This window comes from Protopterus annectens, chromosome 1.part0 (genome assembly GCF_019279795.1).
Source record: "Protopterus annectens isolate FY-2018-M chromosome 1.part0, PAN1.0, whole genome shotgun sequence".
Classification (NCBI taxonomy): Eukaryota; Metazoa; Chordata; order Ceratodontiformes; family Protopteridae; genus Protopterus; species Protopterus annectens.
In genome coordinates, this window is record NC_056725.1 from 1,483,941,887 (window position 1) to 1,483,964,330 (window position 22,444).

The 22,444-nt window shown below is 44.0% G+C and overlaps 1 protein-coding gene across 1 annotated transcript in view; it reads left to right on the forward strand.

Annotated features, from left to right (window-relative positions):
• The window catches only part of RAB4B (RAB4B, member RAS oncogene family), a 523,428-nt gene that overhangs the window by 80,385 nt on the left and 420,599 nt on the right, over window positions 1-22,444 (forward strand). The window contains exon 2 of the mRNA XM_044072539.1: window positions 9,868-9,948. Within this exon, the coding sequence (XP_043928474.1) occupies window positions 9,868-9,948 (81 nt within the window). The remainder of the gene's footprint in view (window positions 1-9,867; window positions 9,949-22,444) is intronic.

Here is a 22,444-nt window from a genome sequence, read left to right on the forward strand (position 1 = left end):
TTTCTCAGGAATTATCAGACACTATTCCCTTGGATATTTCAACCCCTGCACGTGGAGCTGCTAGGCCTCCTGCAGCCATGTCTATTAAGGCCTTTGCCAGGGCTAAAGCAGCTAAAGCTTCAAAAACGGTGCCTGTTAAACCCCCCTCTCACAGGCCCAGCTCCAGTTCCCATATGCTTTCTTTGGCTGAGGATCTCATTTCTTTAATTCGTGGCTCCCAGCCTCATCCAGACAGGGCCTCTCATCCACCTCCAGAGAAGAGGCCTAGAGCAGAGCCCCCTGATCCAGTATCCACAGATGACTCCTCTGATGACTCAGAACATACAGACCCTCCTGAGGCTCCTTATTCCCCTTACGAAGACTCTGATGCTGAAGAGTCCATTCCTTCAGCCTCTCCACCTGAGGAATTTTCCTTTGGGGAAACCTTGCATGCTATGAGGGAACAATTTCAGTGGCAGGGCAAGATTTCTCAGACTCCAGAAAAGGCTTAGAACCTTTCTACATTTGCCACAGCATAGGCCTTTAGCTATACCTCCAGTTCTTTCTGTTGTAGATGATGCATTTAATGATGCTTGCACTGCTCCTGATTCATTACCTCCGGCCCCTGCTAAGCCCGATAGGTTCTACAGGGTCCCGGACACTCATCACCATTTATACAAGGCTCCTTTTGCAGATCCAGAGACTATCTCCCAGGGTCCTAAAGCTGTAGCAACTACATCTGCTAAAAACCCCCTCCCCTCTGAAAGGGAATCCAGATCCTTAGAGAGATGGGGTAAAAAACTTTACACTTCTGCTACTTTGTCAGCTAGAGCTTTGAACTGCCAATTCCATATGATTCAATATCAAGAGTTTATGCTTGACCAGTTAATTAAAAATCTGTCCTCTGAAGAATCTCTAGATAAAAAATATGTTCAGGAAATGGTACATAACACTATGATGCACTGGAGGCTTCCTTTAGATCAGCCATGACTGGCACAGTTATCTGGAGACATGCATGGTTGAAAGAGCAGGCATTACCAGACCATGTCAAATCTAAGCTTTTGGATGCACCCATGGACAAGGTCAATTTATTTGGTTCCCCTGCACAGCAGGTACTAAAGAAGATGGAAGAGAAGGCAAAAATCTGTACAAACAGTGAAAGATTTCTTACAGGTTCAACCTCCAAGGTTTAGCAGGAACTGGCCCTCCAAAAATTGGTCCTTTCCAGACTCCTCTAAGACACAGAGAGGCAGGAATAGGCGTTCAAGAGGCAGAAACCAGCCACCACCACTACAACAACACAATCACAGTGACTTGGATGTGGCACCGCCTACCAGGGAACAACTGGAAGCACCCTTGGGCGGAAAGCTTACTTTATTTTCAAAGAACTGGCATTGCATCACAAGGGAAAAATGGATTTTGCAAACTATAGACCAATGTTACAGGTTCCATTTCCATACTCTACCAGGGAAGAGAGGAATGCCAAACCTACCACCTACTCAAAGGGCAGAAGCTCTAAAGCAAATATCTCAATTATTAAGAATGAGAGCTGTGGAAAAGGTACCATCTATGGAACAAGGAAAGGGATTTTACTCCAGACTCTTCCTGGTACCAAGAAAAGAGAGCAAATGGCGGCCTATTCTGGACCTGTCCGCTTTAAACACATTCCTCATTGTTCCAAAATTCAAAATGCTGACCCTACAGCAGCTTCTTCCCATGCTGGGCAAGGAGTCTTGGCTGGTAACTCTAGATCTCAAGGAGGTATACCTGCACGTCCCCATACGACCAAATTGCAGAAGATACCTCAGATTTCTTGCAGGATCAGAGCATTATCAATTCTCAGCATTGCCCTTTGGCTTATCTACTGCGCCCAGAGTGTTCACGAAATGCCTGGCATCAGTAATTGCACATTGCAGACTTCAGGGGATCCAAATTTATCCCTACCTGGACGACTGCCTGATTCAAGCGGACAACAAAAGCAAACTAACAGAAGACTTACAAAGAGTCATTTACCTACTGCAAGCCCTGGGATATACAGTCAATATAAAAAAGTCAAGGCTGAGTCCATCCCAAAGAATAACTTTTCTGGGTGCAGAGTTGGACACATCAAAACAAATGGCATTCCTAACTGCAGAAAAGCAAGAGCAACTACCTCTACTTCTTGGCATTGACAAAGCAGAAACATCTAACTGCAAGAAAAGTACTGCAAGCCCTAGGCTTCATGGCATCCTGCATAATTCTGGTCCCTCATGCCAGACTGCTATGAGAAAGCTACAGTGGTACCTAAAGAATTTGTGGTCCCAACACAAGCACAGCCTAGAAGTCAAAATTCCAATAATCCCATGCCTGAAACAAGAGTTCCTATGGTGGGCTCAGGCCTGTCAATCAAACAAAGGATTGCCCTTCTGCAACAGTCAACCAAGCCAAACCATCACGACAGATGCCTCAGACCTCGGTTGGGGGGCACACATGCTGGACAAGTGCATACAAGGCTTATGGACTCAAGACCAGCTGCGCCTGCACATAAATCTAAAGGAAATGCTGGCAGTAAAATTGGCAATCCAGTCATTCAGACCATTTCTCCAAGAAGGTCAGTTGATGATAAGGACAGACAACACCACAGTTATGTGGTACATCAACAAACAGGGAGGCACACATTCATATCCTCTATGCCGCCTGGCACTGGACCTATGGGATGTGGCTCTGAGCTACAACATTCAGTTACAAGCAATTTTTGTACCGGGAAAAGAAAACATTCTGTCAGACATTTTAAGCAGAACTACCACAGATGCCCACGAATGGATGCTGCATCCGGACATCTTCAAAGCCATCACAAGAGAATGGGGATTACCACAAATAAGACTTATTTGCATCCCCACTCAATCACCAGCTAAAGAAATTCTGCACAAGGACGTGCCACCCACTTGCTTGGAAGGTGGACTCCCTATCTTTCAGTTGGAAAAACCTGACAGCTTATGCATTCCCACCACTTCCTTTGATGCACAAGGTGCTTTTGAAGATCAAAGAGGAACGTCCAAGGATCATTCTGATAGCTCCAGACTGGCCAAGACAACATTGGTACCCATTGCTGAGGAGCATGTCTCGGGGAACAAATATGGACGCTGCCCCTGATCCCATTGCTGTTAACACAGAACAACTACAACATCCTGCATCCAAACCTGAAAACTCTGCAGCTAACTGCCTGGAACATTACATAGGACAATTAACCCAGATTTATCCCAAAGGGTTAAAGACATAATCCTTGAGGCTCGTAGACCTTCAACAAGAAAGAATTATGCAGCAAAATGGAAAAGATATCTCATTTGGAGTACTGCAAAGGAGAAGATGTGGCGCTAGTAAACATAGCCAACATCCTGGAGTACTTGGCAGAGCTCTTCCATGCAGGCCTGTCCTATTCTTCCATCAAGATACATGCATCAGCTATTTCAGCAGAATACAGCTTGGATCCTCCTGTCTTCTCTCATCCTCTGCTCAGACAGTTTCTGAGAGGAATTAAAATGTAAAACCTCCCAGGAAACCACCATTGCCAGCATGGGACTTGAACTTTGTGTTAGAAAAATTGACACTTCCCCTTTCGAACCAGCAGCAACGGCAGAATTACAATACTTATCCTGGAAGACTGCTTTCCTACTGGCAATCACCTCAGCAAGAAGGGTCTCTGAACTACAGGCATTAATGGCAGTGCAACCCTTCCTGATCTTCCATCAAGATAGTGTCCATGAGAACAAATCCCACATTTATGCCTAAGGTGGTATCCAGAGTGTCTTTAAATCAGGCTATCCACCTACCTACATTCTTCCCCAACCCACAGAACAGGGAGAAAGACTGTTGCATACCTTGGATGTACATAGGCAATTATGCTACTACCTGGACAGGACCAAGTCCAATAGAAAAACTGACCAGCTTCTGGTAGCATATGCAACAGGAAAGGAAGGAAAATCTATTTCAAAACAGACAATCTCCAAATGGATAGGAAATTGCATTAGATTTTGTTACTCCTACCATGGAAAGAAAACTCCAGAGAACATCAGGCCTCACTCCACAAGGGCTACAGCCACTACCACAGCTTTCTTACGAGGAGTGGCTACCAAGGACATTATAGAGGCTGCTACTTGGACCTCCGTGCATACATTTGCCAAGCATTACAATTTACCTTTATACTCTAGATCCCGAGCAGGTTTTGCCACTGCTGTTTTGCAAGGGATCCTAACTACACCATAATCTCTACTTTTTCCTCCTCCCTAGTTTAGCTATGGTATTCTACCCATTTGTAAGGACTGCAGATGCATCCTTGAAGGACATAGTACAGTTTTGTACCTACCATAAATGTAGATGTCCGATAGGAATGCATCTGCAGTCAGGATTACCCACCCACCTTCCCTCTGTGGTACTCCTAGGGTATTTGCCATCCTTCAGCTAGCTTGGGGGGGATCTATTATGGTGTATTTGTTTGTATATATGTACATACATGCTTATTTTATGTGTTTGCTCTCTACTATTTGGAAACATTGGCATTTATCCAAATTTAGCCATCAAAGAGGGCACCTGGCATCTGGGGCAAGAAACACTGAGGAAGATGGCGTCGGCTGATGCCTTTATACCCGAAAAACTCCAGCTATGACGTCGGGTGAAGTGCGACACCAGCCGAAGCCAGACCCAGACTTTGGAATCCGGCCGACCGAAGGGCTGCCTGACGACAGGGCTACCCATTTGTAAGGACTGCAGATGCATTCCTATCGGACATCTACATTTATGGTAGGTACAAAACTGTACTATGTGCTCCATAGACCTCAAGGATGCCTACTACCACATTCTCATGGACAGATGATCCAGGAGGTTTCTCCGCTTTTGGCTGGGGCCAGTCATTATCAATTCAGGGTTCTTCCGTTCAGCCTCGCCACAGCCCCCAGGGTGTTCACCAAGGTCATGGCAGTTGTGGCAGCCTACCGGAGACTTCAGGGAATTCAGGTCTTCCCGTACCTAGACGACTGACTCCTCACCGCCCCCACCAGGCATCTACTCTGTTCTGCCAGGGATTATTCTTTACTCTTGGCCCATCACCTAGGCATTACCATAAATTTCAGGAAGTCGTCTCTTCATCCTGTTCAAATTCTGGATTTCATAGGGGCCAGGATAAACACGCTTCAGTCCAAGGCCTTTCTGACAGCGGACAGGTTACGCACCTTGTCACTCCATGTAATAGCACTTCTACAGTCCCCATCCCCACCCGCAGAATTAGTCCAGAGAGCCCTAGGATCTATGGCGGCAGCTATCAGCTTTTCACCTCTTGCTTGGCTGCACATGAGAGTCCTTCAATGGACCCTTCAGGTCCAGTGGTCCCTCCTCCTACACCCATTGGATTCACAGATTCCCCTAAGCAAGGTTTGCAGGAACTCTCTTCTTTGGTGGCTTCATTCCCGAGAGCTTCGGGAAGGGAGACCGTTCGCGATGCCTCAACCCCAAACCATGCTGACCACGGACGCTTCTCGCCTCTGGTGGGGGGGACATTGCATGGGCAGAACCGTCCAAGGCACGTGGACCCCTGTAGAGACCGTTCTGCATATCAGTGTTCTGGAGATGAGGGCGGTGCTTTTAGCGTTGCAAGTCCCTCAGGACCTTCTTCCTCCAGGGACTATTGCAATTCAGACAGACAACATGGCGGTGGTCTGGTACATTAACAAACAGGGAGGAACCAGATCTTGCCCTCTTTGTCGAGAGGCTATGAGAGTTTGGGAATGGGCGATTTCCACCAACCACTTTCTGATAGCAACGCACATTCCGGGTCGGTCTAACATTCTAGCGGACAAGCTGAGTCGTTCTATCCTCACACTTTATGAGTGGTCTCTAAACCCCTTGGTAGCGAAACAGATCTTCCTCAGATGGGGTCAGCCTTGCTGCGATCTCTTCGCGTCTCCTTCAAACGCAAAATGCAGCAAATTTTTCGCTCTAATTCCCCCACCAGGGGAGAGTCCCAGAGTCGCTCTGGTTCATGCTTGATCACTCTGTCTTCTTTATGCTTATTCTCCTCTGCCGCTAATGATGAAATTTCTGCAGAAAGCTTGTTGGTTGGGGAGCAAAATAATCCTCATAGCCCCATTCTGGCCTCGTCAGATCTGGTTCCCGTATCTGCGATCTGGCATCATAGCTCCTCCTTTGGTATTAGATCCCATTCCAGATCTGATCTCTCATCCTTCAGGATTGCAAACTCCGAACCTGGACGACCTCAAGCTCATGGCTTGGTTGATCCAGTTCCACTAGTGGCTAGGACTCCTGGTATCTCGTCTTACGTAAAATTTATTCTGGTAGCGGCACATAAACCCTCTACCAGGAAGATCTACAAGAGTAAATGAAAGCGTTTTTCCATCTGGGCCAAACCTAGGGATTTGGACCCTTTTACGGCTCCCATTCCAGCAGTTCTTGAATTTCTGTCCCACGTTTTCCATCAAGGGGCCAGTTCTTCTACTGTGAAGGTTCAGATGGCTGCCATTTCTCATTTCCACATCGGGGACAACCTTGGACCCTTGGCTTCGGCTAAGATATGCAAGACCTTTTTGAAAGGCACCTTTCTGTTAAGATCTCCGGTCAAGAATGCGGTTCCCCCATGGGACTTGACTTTAGTTCTTCAGGCTCTAACTGGTCCACCCTTTGAACCTGCAGCTTCCTTTGACTTAACATTCTTATCTTGGAAAACTGCCTTCTTGATTGCAATTACTTCAGCTAGAAGGGTAGCTGAACTTCAAGCCCTTTGTACAAAACCCCCGTACCTGGTCTTCCATAAGGACAGAGCATCTCTCAGGAATAATGCTTCATTCTTGCCTAAAGTGGCCTCCGAGGCCAATGTCAATCAAACCATCAATTTGCATGTTTTCTTTCCCAACATTCAAAACAAAGAGGAAGGCAAGCCAGTTACGGAAGTTACCTTAGCTAGATGGATATCCCACTGCATCTTACACGCGTACACAGCTTCCGGTCGGCCAGAACCCTTGGGGGTTCATGCTCCCTCTACCCGTTCTATGGCTACCTCTGCAGCATTTTGGTCAAGAGTTCCCTTAGATGACATCTGTTCAGTGGCTACTTGGGCCTCTCTTCATATTTCTCATTATAAGCTGGATCTGATATCCAGAGGTAGGGCAGCCTTTGGCTCCGCAGTGCTCCGGAATATCCTTCCTTGAGGACCTCCCAGGTTTTTGGTAGCTGGGGACTCTGTCCCACAGGTTGCTGATAAATGAAGTTGTTTACTTCAGATAAAGAAGTTATTTACTCACCATAACGTTCCATCTGAGTAGGTAGCTTCATTTGTCAGCAACCAACCCCCCCCCCCTCCCCCTAGCCTATTTCGTGGTCATATTCATAACGGAATGTTTTCCTTCTGTTACTCATCAGGTTAGCGTTTCTCTTTCAAGTATGTTTGACTGTTGTTGGTTGATAAATTGGCAAACTCGATCTGAGGACTGGAGGGAGGTAGCAGGGTGTTATGGGTAAGGGGAAGGAGTTGAGAGCTCGGATCTTTAGCTTGGAAAGCTGCCGGCTCGGATCCAGGTTGGATCAGATACCCATAGGTTGCTGACAAATGAAGTTACCTACTCAGATGGAACGTTATGGTGAGTACATAACTTCTTTTTCCCTCATTTTGTCAAAATGTAGCCTCAAGAAGTCATTAATTATTGTTTTTGATTTTTATCAACATTTATGGTTCCCTAAGTTTTATAATCACATTTTCATAGCTAGTGACCTCCCTGCATGGCTGGCATCCTCATGTCACGGTTTGAAAGCACTAGGTCTAGCACTCCACCTCTTTGAGTAGTTTCTAGTGTTAACTGTTTAAGATCTCCCGTTATGGGGCATCATGACCAGTTCCGCATTTTAGGGTCACTGCAGTCCGAGTGCTTCTTTCAATGTGTGGCATGACAATGTATGTCGTCAGCAGTACCTTTCCCCTTCATTGCAGTTACAGTGATGCCTTCTGTCATCTTATTTTCTTCACTTTCAAATAAATAAGTTAAGACTGGTTGAAAGATGGTTCCAACAATCATCAAATATTTTTCACGCAGCAATGAGTAATGTGTACTTCAGGTTATTTCTTTATGTCCTATAGCTTGCTTAAAATATGGATTGTTTCTTTTACTATGGTGTGGGATTAGCTACAGTGGATATAAAATGTGTACACACCCCTGTTAAAATGACAGGTTTCTATGATATAAAAAAATGAGACCACAATAAAACATTTCAAAACTTTTCCCACCTTTAATGTGACCTGTAACCTGTACAATTCAATTGAAAAACCTGTTAAGGGAAAAAAATAAAAAACGTACAGTAAGCTGGTTGCATAAGTGTGCACACCCTTAAACTAATACTTTGTTGAAGCACCTTTTGATTTAATTACAACATTTAGTCTTATTGGGTAGGAGTCTGTCAGCATGGCCCATCTTGACTTGTCAATATTTGCTCACTCTTCCTTGCCGAAGCTCTCCAAATCTGTCAGATTGCGAGGGCATCTCTTGTGCACAGCCCTCTTCAGGGTACCCCACAGATTTTCTATTGGATTTAGGTCTGGGCTGTGGCCGGGCCATTCCAAAACTTTAACTTTCTTCTGGTGAAGCCATTCTTTTGTTGATTTTGTATGTATGCTTGGAGTCATTGTCGTGTTGAAAGGTGAAATTCCTCTTCATCTTCAGCTTTCTAGCAGATGCCAGAAGGTTTTGGGCCTAAAGTGACTGGTATTTTGAACTGTTCATAATTCCTTCTACCTTGACTAAAGCCCCAGTTCCAGCTGAAGAAAAGTGACCCTAAAGCAGGATATTGCCACAGTCATGCTTCACTGTGGGGATGGTGTTCTTTTGGTGATGCAAAGTGTTTTTGGGCCAAATGTACTTTTTGGAATTGTGGCCAAAAAGTTCAACCTTTGTCTCATCAGACCATAACACATTTTCCCACATGCTTTTGAGAGACTTGATGTATTGTTTTGCAAATTTTAGCTGGGCCTAGATGTTTTTTCTGTGTAAGAAAAGGCTTCCGTCTTGCAACCCTATCCCATAGTCCAGACGTATGGAGAATACAGGAGACTGTCACATGTAGTACACAACCGGTACTTGCAGAAATTCCTGCAGCTCCTTCAGTGTTGCTGTAGGTCTCTTGGCAGCCTTCCTGACCAGTTTTCATCTTGTCTTTTTTATCAATTTTGGAGGGACATCCAGTTCTTTGCAACATCACTGTTCCGTATTTTCTCCACTTTTTGATGACTGTCTTCACTAATGCTGTGGAAATTTTTTTGAACCCTTCTCCTGACTGATATTTTCAACAATTGGAGTTCTTTGATGCATTGTAAGGTCTCTGTAAACCATGACTTTTGCTGTAGCAGGCAACTGAGTAAATATCAGGAAAATCCTACTAGGACAGCTGAACTTTATTTGGGATTAATCTGAGTCTCTCTAATTAGTGGCAGGTGTGTATTCAAGAAGACTGAATGTTGTAATTAAATCAAAAGGTGCTTCAACAAAGTATTAGTTTAAGGGTGTGCCCACTTATGCAGCCAGTTTATTGTACGTTTTTTTTATATTTTTCCCCCAACAGATGTTTGTTTTTCAATTGAATTGTACAGGTTATAGGTCATGTTAAACATTAAAGGTGGGAAAAGTTTTGAAATGATTTAATGTGGTCTCATTTTTTTATATCACAAAAACCTGGCATTTTAATGGGTGTGTACACTTTTTGTATCCACTGTAGACGTAGATGTGGGTATATAATTTAGAAATTGAGCATGTACTACAAGATTTAAATTTGCAATTGCCCATTGCTGTCAGTATGCTGTTAATACTATTTGATATAACTGTCTGATAACCCTGTTTTTTCTGTGTTTTTTATTCTTAGATTTCTTGTTTAAATTTCTTGTGATTGGCAGTGCCGGTACTGGAAAATCCTGTCTTCTACATCAGTTTATCGAAAACAAATGTAAGTTACTAATTTTAAATGATGCACTTAATACTGTGTAATATTTTACTTGCTGTCTTTCTAGTCAGCATTTCCGGCCACACTTTTGCTACAGCTTTTACCCAGGCATCTTTATATGAGAAACTGGACTATCTTTTTGCATTCGGGGACATCCTTGTATGCAAATGTAAAATGTAATGCCAGTCTTTGTTGAAATATTTACGTATGTGTATGCTATGATATTGAAAATGTGAGGGTGTGTGGACAGTTTTGCATCTCGCTGTTTTAGCAAAAAGAACTGACTCTGTACATATAAAAAGCATACAGTCTCCTGTTGAAGTATAGTGCTTACTTGTTCATTTGACAGGTGTTTGAAGGCTCGTGTTAACAGTCCTTTTATTGATTTTGGATCTGCAGACTGTGCAGCTGAGAACAACTGTTTGCACTGGCATATGTTAATCATCCATTGGATTGCAGTGTTTTTCTTTAATTTGAGTATAGCTCTGTCTTCACTGCTTGCATTGTGGTCTGTGCTGTGACCAGTGATAAGGTTTTTATAACATTAACGTAGAACATTTTCTGTGGAGCAGTTCTTGCTTTCCTCATTCACACTACCTCAGTGGCATATGGATTCTGTTCTGCAGAAAGCCACACTGGCAGCTTTCCAGTGCTCTGACTTCCTGTCATAGGTGATTGGCGAAGCCCCATCACAGGAAGTCAGTTCAGTAGTGCCAGCTTTTTAGGGATCACAAGTTGAATGTGTCCTCAGCAGCCTGCATTGGTGGATTACAGCTTCCAGACTCTGATTCCTTTGGGAACTTCCCTTCCTCTTTATTGTGATGTACTTTGTTTTATTTCTGTTGTATTTGTAATTTATACACATACATACACGTGTTAACATTTCATTTTACATTATTATTTACTAGTGCTGTTAATTCCTCTGGGAGTTGCTACTTATGTGTTTGTATGTTTAATACTGCTTTTAAGCAGTTGTAATACATTTCTAAAATGTTTTATGACTTGAATTAGAGACTGCTTTGTGCATGTAGAGCTGTAATTTTGTCTGTTTCTGTTTTGTATTTGCTTCATTTTGAAGTTCTGACAAAGTATTGCATATCTCACTTTTTTCCTCTATATGAAATTTGCTATTGATTTAACACTGCTGTAGCTGTTTTTATTTTTAAATCGTAATTTTACAGCAAATTATTTTGCATTTTCTGCTGAGAATTTTTCATTTTTGACAAGATATTTTTTAAGTAAATGCATATTTATGATTTCTATTTTTTTATGGGCATTTATTTGATTATTTGGACAAGTTAATTTTACTTGTTACTGTGACTGTGTGCTGTTTATTTCACTGTGTAGGTTATAGAACAAGACTTGGCACATTTTATTGGGTCATAGGTGTTTACTAGGCTAATGACCACAAGGGCCTTTTTAAGCCTAGCCATGCATCCAAAACCTCTAACAAGTTCTGGTACCCTTGATAAGTGCAAGCAGGGGCTTGGGAGATGAAACATTCACAAGCAGGGGTCTGGGAGACTAACCATTTACAGGCTGCCTGTGTCCATTAGAGTCATAAGTGCTAAGCCGATGAATTTCTTGTTCCACATCCACTTGAATAGGGTTAGGGAGGAACTCTGCTTCATATGGATGGAGAGCTTGTTCCAGAGAAGGGGTAGTATCTAGGTTACATACCTCTGTCTTTTGCAGGTCCTATTTATGTCACAGGTAAGGTTTAAATCTTTAGAATGGGTAATTCTGGTGCTGTTTTTTTTGCGGATATGTAAGAGGTCTTTCAGACTGGGGTCTGACAAGCCTTGTATGCCAGACATAGATTTATCCTCAGTAGCCTGTAGGAGACAGAATACAGGGATAGGGCCTTGCGGCAGTCTGAGTAGGACCATGTTACTTGCACCTTGTGTGCTTTTAGTGATGAACCTCTTGAGTTCCAATTGCTGGATATGCCTGGTTAGGTACATACCAAAGGTGGCATTGTACTCAGTGATAGGGTTGATGAAAGCCAAGTACAATGTAATAATGATTTCTTGGACCTAGATGCCATACCTTTGTTTACAAATTGCACAGCATGGAATGATTTCCTCACTGTTGTAAACGTGATGGTCAAAGTCTAGATTACTGTCTACGAGTGTTCCTAAGTCCCTGACTACTGGGGAAGTGTTGGGGGTGTGTTGTCGATATGATAGTTACTAGGGTTGGATGACTTCCCGAAGGGTACCATTATGCATTTCTTAGCATTTAGTTTCTGTTTTATGCAGTTCCCTCCAATTTGCTGTGTGGGGACAGTGTCTATTTTCTATTATTGCTGCCCTAAGTCGGTCCTTGATAGTCTCAGTGTATTATTCTGGCTGGTATTTTTCCCCTGACTTGATGGATCCTGATACTTTGCATCCCCCCGAATCAAAACCAGTGGCACCTAAAGTTGCGCAAAAATATTAAAAACATAACTCACCCTATGGATTATGAATATGTTGCCATTTTCTTCATCACCCTCTGGTGCGAGTCCACAGCCTTGTATGATTCTGAGGTCAGACACATCCTCTGGGGCTGTTCCATTACCTGGTTTAGGTATGGGAGAACTAAACCCTTCAGATACAGGAGAGTTTTGGGGTAAGTGACCCCTTACCAGACATAATACTCTGTCCTCAGATTTTTGTCTGCTAGGGTAGTTCACAGTTGAAAGAAAGAGAAACTCCAACCCAATGCAGACAGTCGGGTTGTTACCATGTATTGGGATGATGTGGTTTCCTAATTTAGGAGTGTATTAAACTTCACTCATCTTAGCTACTATGTTTATGTTTATGTGGAGCTATCCTTCTCTAGAGATTAGTCTATGGCTGCAGATTTTGATGGGGCCTCTAATGCAAGTAATAATGAACACCCTTCAGTCTGTCCAGTCTGATTCTTCAGAACAGGTTCAAAAATGCAAGCAGGTATTCACCTTTTTCCACATGCTAGCAAGTTTTAGGGACGTATTCGAAAGGAAGCAGTCTGAGGCTTCACCAGAGTTTGGCAGAGTTTATGATGTTATTGAGGTTGCAGTTCAGAATGTGTTGGCTGTTCTCCCTTACTAGCCTTAGAAGATTTCTGTAAAACTGCATGTAAAACCCCTTTGTCTGGTGAACCAATTCCTAAAAAGGCTATGAGGAAATGGAAGGTGTACTCTGATCTTTCGGCTCTCTTTGCTCATTTGTCAGCTGACTCTGCTGTGGTTTCTCCTGCTGTCAACACCAAAAAGAAGTCCTTGGTTTCTTCTTACTCTACACCTCAGGATGAAATTGGAACGTGATTAGAATTTCGGAGGGGAAAAAGTTTACTCAGTGTAGTGATGAAGCATTTAGAATTCTAAATTACCTAGACTTTATGTGGAAGTTTATTTTGCAATATGCTTAGAGTTTAGATGACTTTGCATCTTTGCAAGCTGAACAGAAATGTTATTTGAAATTGTTTCTAGTGTGACTCAAGTTTTAAAGCATGCTTTGAGAAGTATCTTGGAAGGTATGGACACAGTTTATCAGTACAACAGAAACTGCTGCATTTCTAGAAGCTATGCTTGGTTAAATAACCAGAATTAGCTCAGTAAAAAGGGGGAAGCCCCAGGCAGTGCCATAAATATTTAGATGTGTATTGCAGCTGTCTATAGTAAATTGCTGCTTCAGCTTCAAGGGGGATACTGTGAGAACCTAGTCAGGTGACCAGGTGAGGTCATTCTGCAAGCCATCTTGGATATTCTATTTTGCAGGGAGTAATCGTATTATGTTTTGGGGAACCTGACCAGAAAGACTGCTCATGTTTTTAATTGTGCCTTGCTCTATCAAGCAAGTTATTAGGGAATAGTAATTCTCCTAGATTCAGTCAGAGGAATACAGTAAAGCTTAGTTTAGAAATTTTTTCTTTGTTTGTGCGAGTCTATCCATCAATGTTTTCAGTATGTCCTGTGATTTGAACTTTGTGGTTTACTGTAAAAAATATATTTAGTATTTTCTTGTCCTTTTTTATTAAATACATGTAAACTTTTTATTGTGTCCGATTCTTTTTAGAAAATATTTAAGCATTGAGAGTATTTGCACATAATTATTTGGTGATTAACTGGCCACTCCTGAAAGCCTTGCTGTTTGGTCAACTGTACAATTTGTATTAATATTAACTTCACTTAGCATAATTCAATACCCTTTTTAAGAGCCTAATTCAATACCCTTTTTAAGAGCCTTATTATAATGGACTGGTGACAGTGAATCAACCTTATATTCTGGGCAAAGTTGGTAGAGTGGGTAATCTGTGCCACCCTTTCCCATGTGTGTGTGTGTCTCTGTAAATTTTAAATCTGTGTATGTCAGCTACTTGGAGCAGAGACATGAAGTACTGGTTGCACAGTGCCAGTGGGGGAGTCCTTTATTGAGGACATGGGGAGATAGAAACACCCAGACCCCGGGCTGAGTGTGTCCTGTGTGCTCTTAAGGGAAATTCTGCTTGATGCAGAGAGGTCTGCATCTGGAAATACTGCGTGTATCTATTTATATTCCAACTGCATGTTCCTCTCTAGCATGAGTGGTGAGGATTTAGGCTCCTTGATTACTGGCCCAGCGTGGGGATGTTGCATATTGGTGAGCACTGGTGAGATATTAATTGAACTCCTGTAACCTGTATGGAGTTGTCACTAAAAAAGGTGTACTCTCAAGCAGCCACATAGTAGACAGTTCAGAGTTTCGTATCACAATAGTTTTATTTCTTTACTTTTTGTTAGCTTAGTTAGTCAGGGAGAGCAGGCAAGGATGTCAGCAGAGGATTATGACCAGCTAACAAGGAACCCAACTGGTTGAGATGTCACGCCAAAGGACTGGTGCCTGCTAACCTGACTAGAGGGGAAATTATTGCAGCCTTAATCATCGCTATATCACAGGCCAGCAACCAAGAAGACAAACCAGTCTGGCACTGGGGATGTACAGCTCTCAGAAACTGGATAGTTCAATTATTCCTCCGGACTTAAAAATCCATCTGGAGTTAAGGAGACTTGAACTGGAGGCCAGATGTTTGGAACTAGAGTCATTGGAGATTGCGGGATTTGGAGGCCAAAGAAAAGGAGAAGCGGCATTAACATGAGAGGGAGATGACTCTTTGCCAGGGTCATGGAGGTAATGGGGAAGGGAATAACCAAAACAGTGAGCCAGGTCAGTAAATTTCTTCCACAGTTTACAGAGGGTGATAATTTTAATAGTTTTTTATTCATATGTTTGAAAGGATATGTAAACAGTATAATGTTGACCAAGGGCTCTGGGTGCGGTTCCTATCCCCCTTACTCCATGGTAAAGCTGCAGCTACTGTTTTTAAATTGTTTAATACTGATTGCTTAAAATACGCTGCAGTTAACTTAAAACATTCCAATAAACATTTTTTAACACCTGACGTTTACAGAAAAAAAGTTTTGTGAGCATAGACTGAGAGCAGATGAAAGTGCGTGAGTATATTGCCGAGTTAAGCACCTATTTTCATAGGTGGGTGTGTGTGTCAGGTCACCACTTTTCAAAGGCTGGCAGACCTTTTGGTGAGGGAACAAGCCCTTAGCACTTTGCCTGAGGACATGGGAATCTGGTTGGCAGACAGGGAATGCAACTCTGCAGATGAGCTGGGGAAAAAAAGGGGATCTGTACTTGGCAAGCAAGGCATCACTGCACAGGAAAGGGATACCCAGTGCTGCACATGGATATAAGGGAACCCGTGGTGGGCAGCTTAAACCACCCCAACAGAGTCTGCTGGTAACGAGGGAAGCCATTAGGTCGGGTACATGTCCAGGATAAGAGGGTTAAATGTTTCAAATGTAACCAATGGGGCCATGTAGCATATAGATGTCCACGGAGGCAAGCTGGGGAACAAAATATAGGGGAGCCAGCAAGTGGGAATAACAGAATGCCAGTAGTAAGTTGTCTAGAGACAACAGGCGTACCAAATTGCCACCAGCATTTGTATCCTATCTTGGTGGATGGAAAACAGGCCACTGCCAAGAGAGAACACAGCCTTTGATATAACCATTTTGAAGCCTGCAGTGGTTAAAACAGTAGCAATACTTGCTTGGGCAGTCCACTCCAGTCAGAACCTTAGGGGGGGATCCCATTCCAAATGCCTTTGGATAGGGGTTCACCTTGACTGGAAGGGTGGAAACTGAAGCAAGCAAGTAGGTGTGTTTGAAGATATCACTACAGATGTCTTGATAGGGAATGATTTTGAGAATGCAGTACCTTGTGTGCATGCAGTGACATGACGTCAGGCTTGGAGACAGGCATGTGGGTCTGGTAGCCTGGGGGAGACCCAGACAGACCACACCCTTGAAGCCAGGTTTGGTGACATGGCTAATTTAGGGAGGGAGCTTCCCTGCAGCAGTGAGCCTGAAGATGAGCCCCAGCTGCTCATGGGTACTGATGTTCCCTTGGACAGTGTGACTGCAAAGGCTGGCATGAATGGTAGTACCCAGGCTGAGAGTGGCTGAGAGTGAGGCACTGCTGTCAGAAGATACCAGACTTCCTGTGGAAGGGGAGCTGGGAAAAGTCGCAAAGATGAGAGTTGAGACAGGCTCACTTCTCAAGCCCTATATTGCAAGTCTTGAGGGGGGGTAGCTAGGGAGGCACCTGATTATCAAGGAAAAGTGTAGCCTTTGTACTGCAACAAAGTGTTGCTGTATAGAGAGTGGACCCCTGAGGGAGGGCTAGAAGGTGAGGTAATACAGCAGTTGGTAATGTCCAGAGCCGACTGGGACTTCTAGCCATAGCCCATGACATTCCTTTTGCAGGTCATATGGGCATAAAGCATACCAAGAGACATTCTGCAGAACTTTTATTTGGCTTGGGATTGCCAGGGATGTAACCGGGTACTGCAGGACCTGTGAGCAGTGCCAAAATGTAGGCAAAGCAGGAGACCAGGTCAAAGCTCCTTTGATTCCTTTGCTTGTGATTTGAGGGGCCAATTCAGAGGGTAGCTGTGGATATTGTGGGGTCTCAGAGTACTCCAAGTTCTCCAGGGAAGATGGTGTATTCTAGTAGTAGTAGATGATGATACCAGACACCCACAGGCGGTAGCTCTGTCCTCTGTTGAGGCAGTGCAGGTGACAAATGCTTTGCTCACGATTTTCAGCAGGGTAGGTTTCCAAAGAAAAATACTGACAACAGTGATGCCAGTTTCATCAGACCTGCTGGCTTATCTGTGAGAGCGCTGTGAGGTGAAGCACTTAAAGACAACCCTCCACAAAACCATTAGTCTGGGGATGGTAAAGAGGTTGAACTACACTAAAGGTCATGCTACGGGCATTTGCAGACCAGTTTAAAAGAGAGAATGGGACAGATATTTGCCCCATCTGTTTGCTTACAGAGAAGTACCCCAAGAATCCACAAGTTTTTCACCCTTTGAGTTGCTGTATGACCGTAGAGTGACGGGACCTTTAGATTTGATTTGTGATGAGTGTGAGGGTGTGTATGAATCCAACAAGGAGTCTGTTGTGACATATGTCCTAAACCTCAGGAAAAGGCTTGGGGAGCTCATGGGCTTGGCCCATGAGAAACTGGCAGGAGCCCAACACCAGAAAAAGGTCTGGTATGGCAGGAATGCTCGAGCCAAAGAGTATGCTGTGGGACAGCAGGTGATGGTGCTCATTCCTGTCAGACACCGTAAGCTGCAGGTAGTTTGGGAGGGACACTTCAAAGTGGTAAGGGTGATTAGTAATGTTAACTACATGATGGAACTGCTAGGCTGGAGGCAGGTGTACAAATTGTACTATGTTACCATGATAGGGAAGCCCTTGTGTTGAGTATTTGCAGTGGATGGCAGGAGAAGTCTGAGGGGGATCTGGTGACTGATCTCAGTGAAGCTTGGACTAACACCCGAGTGAAAGGGGTAGCAATGTCCCAGCGGCCATCTCTTACCAAGGTTTGAGAAATCCCAGCAGTGTTGCAGGAGTTTGGGGACATGGTACTGCAGCAGGTGGGTGCACCCTGGATGTTCTTCGTGTTTCACTGTTGCAGTCATTACATTTGGGTAATCTGCTGGCAGGTTGCGCTCAAGTCGGCCTGAATTCCAAAGTCTTGGGTCCTGTGTCGGTTGCTGTCTTCTCTTCCATGACGTCAGGTCGTCAGGGGTATAAAACATGCAGCCGATGCCATTTTCTTTAGTCTGTCTTGCCGCACGGTGCCCAAAGCAGAAGCATTTTGCAAGTGCCGGTCGGCCGACTACTGAAATATTCGAGTTTGAGTTTCAGAACTGAAGTCTTCACTAACGCTAAGTACCCCATTGGGGAAACTTTTTTCTTGCTTTTTACCGATGTCAGAAAAAGTTAATAATTGTATTACTTGTGGGAAGCAAATACCCCCATAAGGATTTTCATTTATACTGTATTCCTTGCCTAGGCCCTGATCACAATGTGCCTGGCTGTCGGTTTTGTGCTAGAGTTAACCAACGCACTATTAAGCGTCGGTATATTTTTGCATCTAAGTATTTTGGAAACAGATTTAACTGCCCAGAAATGTCGTAGGATAGCAATCCGACTACCGGAGTACATAAAAAAACGCAAAGAAAAGGACAGAGAAAGGCAGTCGAGATCCAAAACCAACAACTAAGCTTCTCCTAAGCCAGTCGCCGGTTCGCCGGTACTCAGTGAGACGCTTTCGCAGCCCTTGATACCTGCTACCTTCGAGTCGCAGGCCTCTGCCGACGCCCATGTGGAGTCCGGCATGCCGCAAGATACTCAAGGTATTGGACCGACAGATGTATCTCCCTCGGATGGGTCTGGAGCCGGTGAGCAGGCACCGGCTTCTGGGGGTGTATTCAGACCTAAAATATTTTTATATCAAACCGACGAAAGCTGCAAAACCGAAGGCAAAGACACCTTCTAAAACTAAAAAGCTGATGCCTGAGCCACGTGCATTGGCCTCTATGCCTAAAAAATAGATGATCAAAATGGCTGAAGACCTTATTACCTTGATCAGGGGTACCCATCCCCCTCCAGATAAGAGGCCTAGGCAAGACGCTGACTATGAATCTTCAGATCAGGTTTCCGTTTCTTCTGATCAGGAATTATCTTTACCTCCCTTTGAGGATTCTGATGCTGAGGAATCTATTCCATCAGCATTCCCTCCTGAGGATTATTCATTTGGAGAAACCTTGCATACTTTGAGGGAGCATTTTCAGTGGGAGAGCCAAGACTTATCAGAATCAAAAAAGATACTCTGGGATTCCCTTCTCCCTCAGCACAAGCCTTTAGCCATTCCCCCTGTTTTACACATTGTGGATGATGTGTTTTTGGAGTCAAGCCTGACCCCAGACTCCTTACCTCTGGCTCCCAGTAAGCCGGACAGGTATTACAGGGTCCCTGACTCTCCTAAATTTTTATTTAAAAACCCTGCTGCTGATCCTGAAACTATTTCACAGGGTCCAAAGGGAGTTAAGGCCTCATCAGCAAAACACCCTACCCCCTCCGACAGATTCAAGGGCACTGGACAGATGGGGAAAAAAGGTTTATATATCTGCAACCTTGGCAATCAGGGCCTTAAACTGTCAATTTCATATGCTTACATACCAACAACATGTTATGGGATTGCTGAAAGAGCAAATTACGTTGATTTCAGAATGTGCAGAAAATAAGGAATTGCAGGAATTATTGCATGCAGCTGAACAAGTTGGAAAGCCATATTTTGCAATGTGATTTTGATTCTTTAGAGGCCTCCTGCAGGGCTGCAGTTACTGGATCTGTGATTAGGAGGCATGCCTGGTTAGAGGAACAAAATTTGCTTGATCATGTTGAAGCAAAATTGCTAGACGCACCTTTACAGCATGATTCTCTGTTTGATATTAAGGCAGAAGAGGTTTTAAAGAAAATGGAAGACAAAGCTTAAGTCTATGCAAACTGTTAAAGATTTCTTACGAGTGCAGCCACCTAGATTCAGTAGACACTGGCCTACAAAAAATTGGCCTTTCCTGTGTCAGACAGACCTCAAAGGGGCAGATCCAGACGCCCTAAGGGTTCCAGGTACCAGGCTCAAGACTCATACAGGTCAAAGCAATGGGGCGCATCCACCTCCAAATCTGGAGGAGATGAAGTGCGCACCTACAGAAAGCAATCCCAAATGACTTCCCTCTGCCTACACCAAGCACTTACCTTTTGGCAGCACCCATAGGGGGAAAGTTAGCACTTTTTGCTCAAAATTGGCAGTTAATAACGCAGGACATGTGGGGTACTAAACACCATATCACAGGGATACAGATTCCATTTCCACACTCTGCCAATGACAAATGGTTGGCCAGATCTGCCAAAAAAACAATGGGCAGAGGCGCAGAAACAGGGTTATGTCCCTCATGGATATGGGGGCCATTCAGGCAGTACCAGAACAGGAAAAAGGACAAGGTTTTTACTCAAGACTGTTCTTGGTACCCAGAAAGGATGAGGCCTGGTGGCCAATACTGGATTTATCGATTTTGAACACATACCTGGACATTCCAAAATTCAAAATGCCTGGACATTCCGAAATTCAAAATGCTCCTTTTGCAACAGCTTCTGCCCATGCTGGGCAAGAATGCTTGGCTGGTGACTTTAGACCTAAAAGAGGCATACCTGCATGTTCCAATAAGACAGTCGTGCAGAAGATACCTCAGATTCAAGGCTGGCTTAATGCATTACCAATTCTCTGCACTGCCCTTTGGCTTATCTCTGCATGGGGTCTTTACAAAGTGCCTGGCACCAGTAATTGCATTTTGCAGACAAAGAAGTATTCAAATATATCCTTACTTGGACGACTGTCTCATTCAAGCAGAGACCAAGGACACTCTTCTACGACACCTGGCGTTTGTGAAAAGGCTTCTAACATGCCTAGGGTACACAATAAACGAAAAGAAATCACAACTGGTACCTTCTCAAAAGATAACATTCCTAGGTGCAAGCTTGAATACAACTGCCCAGATGGCTTACCTCACGCCAGATAAACAAAGGCAACTGACTACTTACTTCAAACTGATGGCAACAAAAACCCAGTCTACTGCAAGACAAATTCTGCAGGCTCTGGGCTTCATGGCATCCTGCATCCTACTAATACCATATGCAATACTGCATATGAGAAAACTTCAATGGTATCTAAAAAGGTTATGGAGTCAACATTCACACAGTCTGGAAACAATGATTCCTCTCATCCCCTGCCTGCAACAGGAGTTTCTATGGTGGGCAAAGGCCTGTCATCAAAACATGGGACGGCCGTTCACTCTACCCCCTGCCAGCCAAACCTTAACGGACACATCAGAGTATGACTGGGGGGCCCACATGGCAGGAAGATGCATTCAGGGCATATGGTCACCAAATCTAATGCATCTACATATCGACCAGAAAGAGATGCTAGCTGTTCAAAATGCCCTAACAGCCTTCAAGGACTTGCTTCATCCAGGACAACTACTGATAAAGACAGACAACACCACAGTCATGTGTTATATAAACAAGCAAGGGGGCACACATTCCTACCCCCTTTGCAGATTAGCCATGGCACTGTGGGACACAGCTTTGACCTACCAAATAAATCTTCAAGTTCAATTCCTGGCAGACGATTTAAGCAGAAACCTTATGGATCCTCACGAGTGGAAACTAAATACACAAGTCTTCAGCATGATAGCAGAGAAATGGAGGAGCCCAGACATAGATCTATTTGCCTCTCCTCAAAATTATCAACTGAAAAGATTCTGCACAAGGACTTATCACAGACAAGCATGGAAAGTGGACGCCCTATCAGTTTACGCCTTTCCTCCTCTGCCTCTTCTACCCAAGGTCCTCCTAAAAGTCATACGAGACGCCAAAGATTGCCCCGGACTGGCCCCGCCAATACTGGTACCCAATCTTAAGGAATTTGTCGCAATACCCAGCTTGGACCTTGCCTCAAAAAACGCAACTACTGTCCCAGCAACACAATCAGATCCTGCACAATCCACTACAGACTCTGAACCTGGCAGCATGGCTAATCCTGCAATCATACTGACGACACCTCTCAGTAAAGCTGTGATGGATGTCATTTTGGAAGCCAGAAGGCCTAGTACTAGAAAATCTTATGCTGACAAATGGAAGAGATTCTGTGCTTGGAATCAAGCACAAGGAACTGATACAGCAGAACCACATATTTCTCGGATATTACAAGAGATGCTTGACAAAGGCCTATCTTTCTCATCAATCAAAATCCATGCCTCTGCTATTTCGGCTCATTACAATACCGAGCCACCAATCTTTTCTCATCCTTTACTAAAGCAGTATCTTAGAGGAGCCAAAAATTTAAGGCCTCCTAGAAGATCACCATTACCTGCATGGGACCTCAATTATGTGTTGGAAAAGCTCACCCTGCCTCCATTTGAACCAGCTGCTACCGTGGATATAAAGTTCTTATCGTGGAAAACAGCTCTGCTACTAGCTATTACTTGAGCAAGAAGAGTTTCAGAGCTACAGGCCCTCATGGCTGTGGAGCCTTTTATCTTATTTTACCCAGACAGGGTG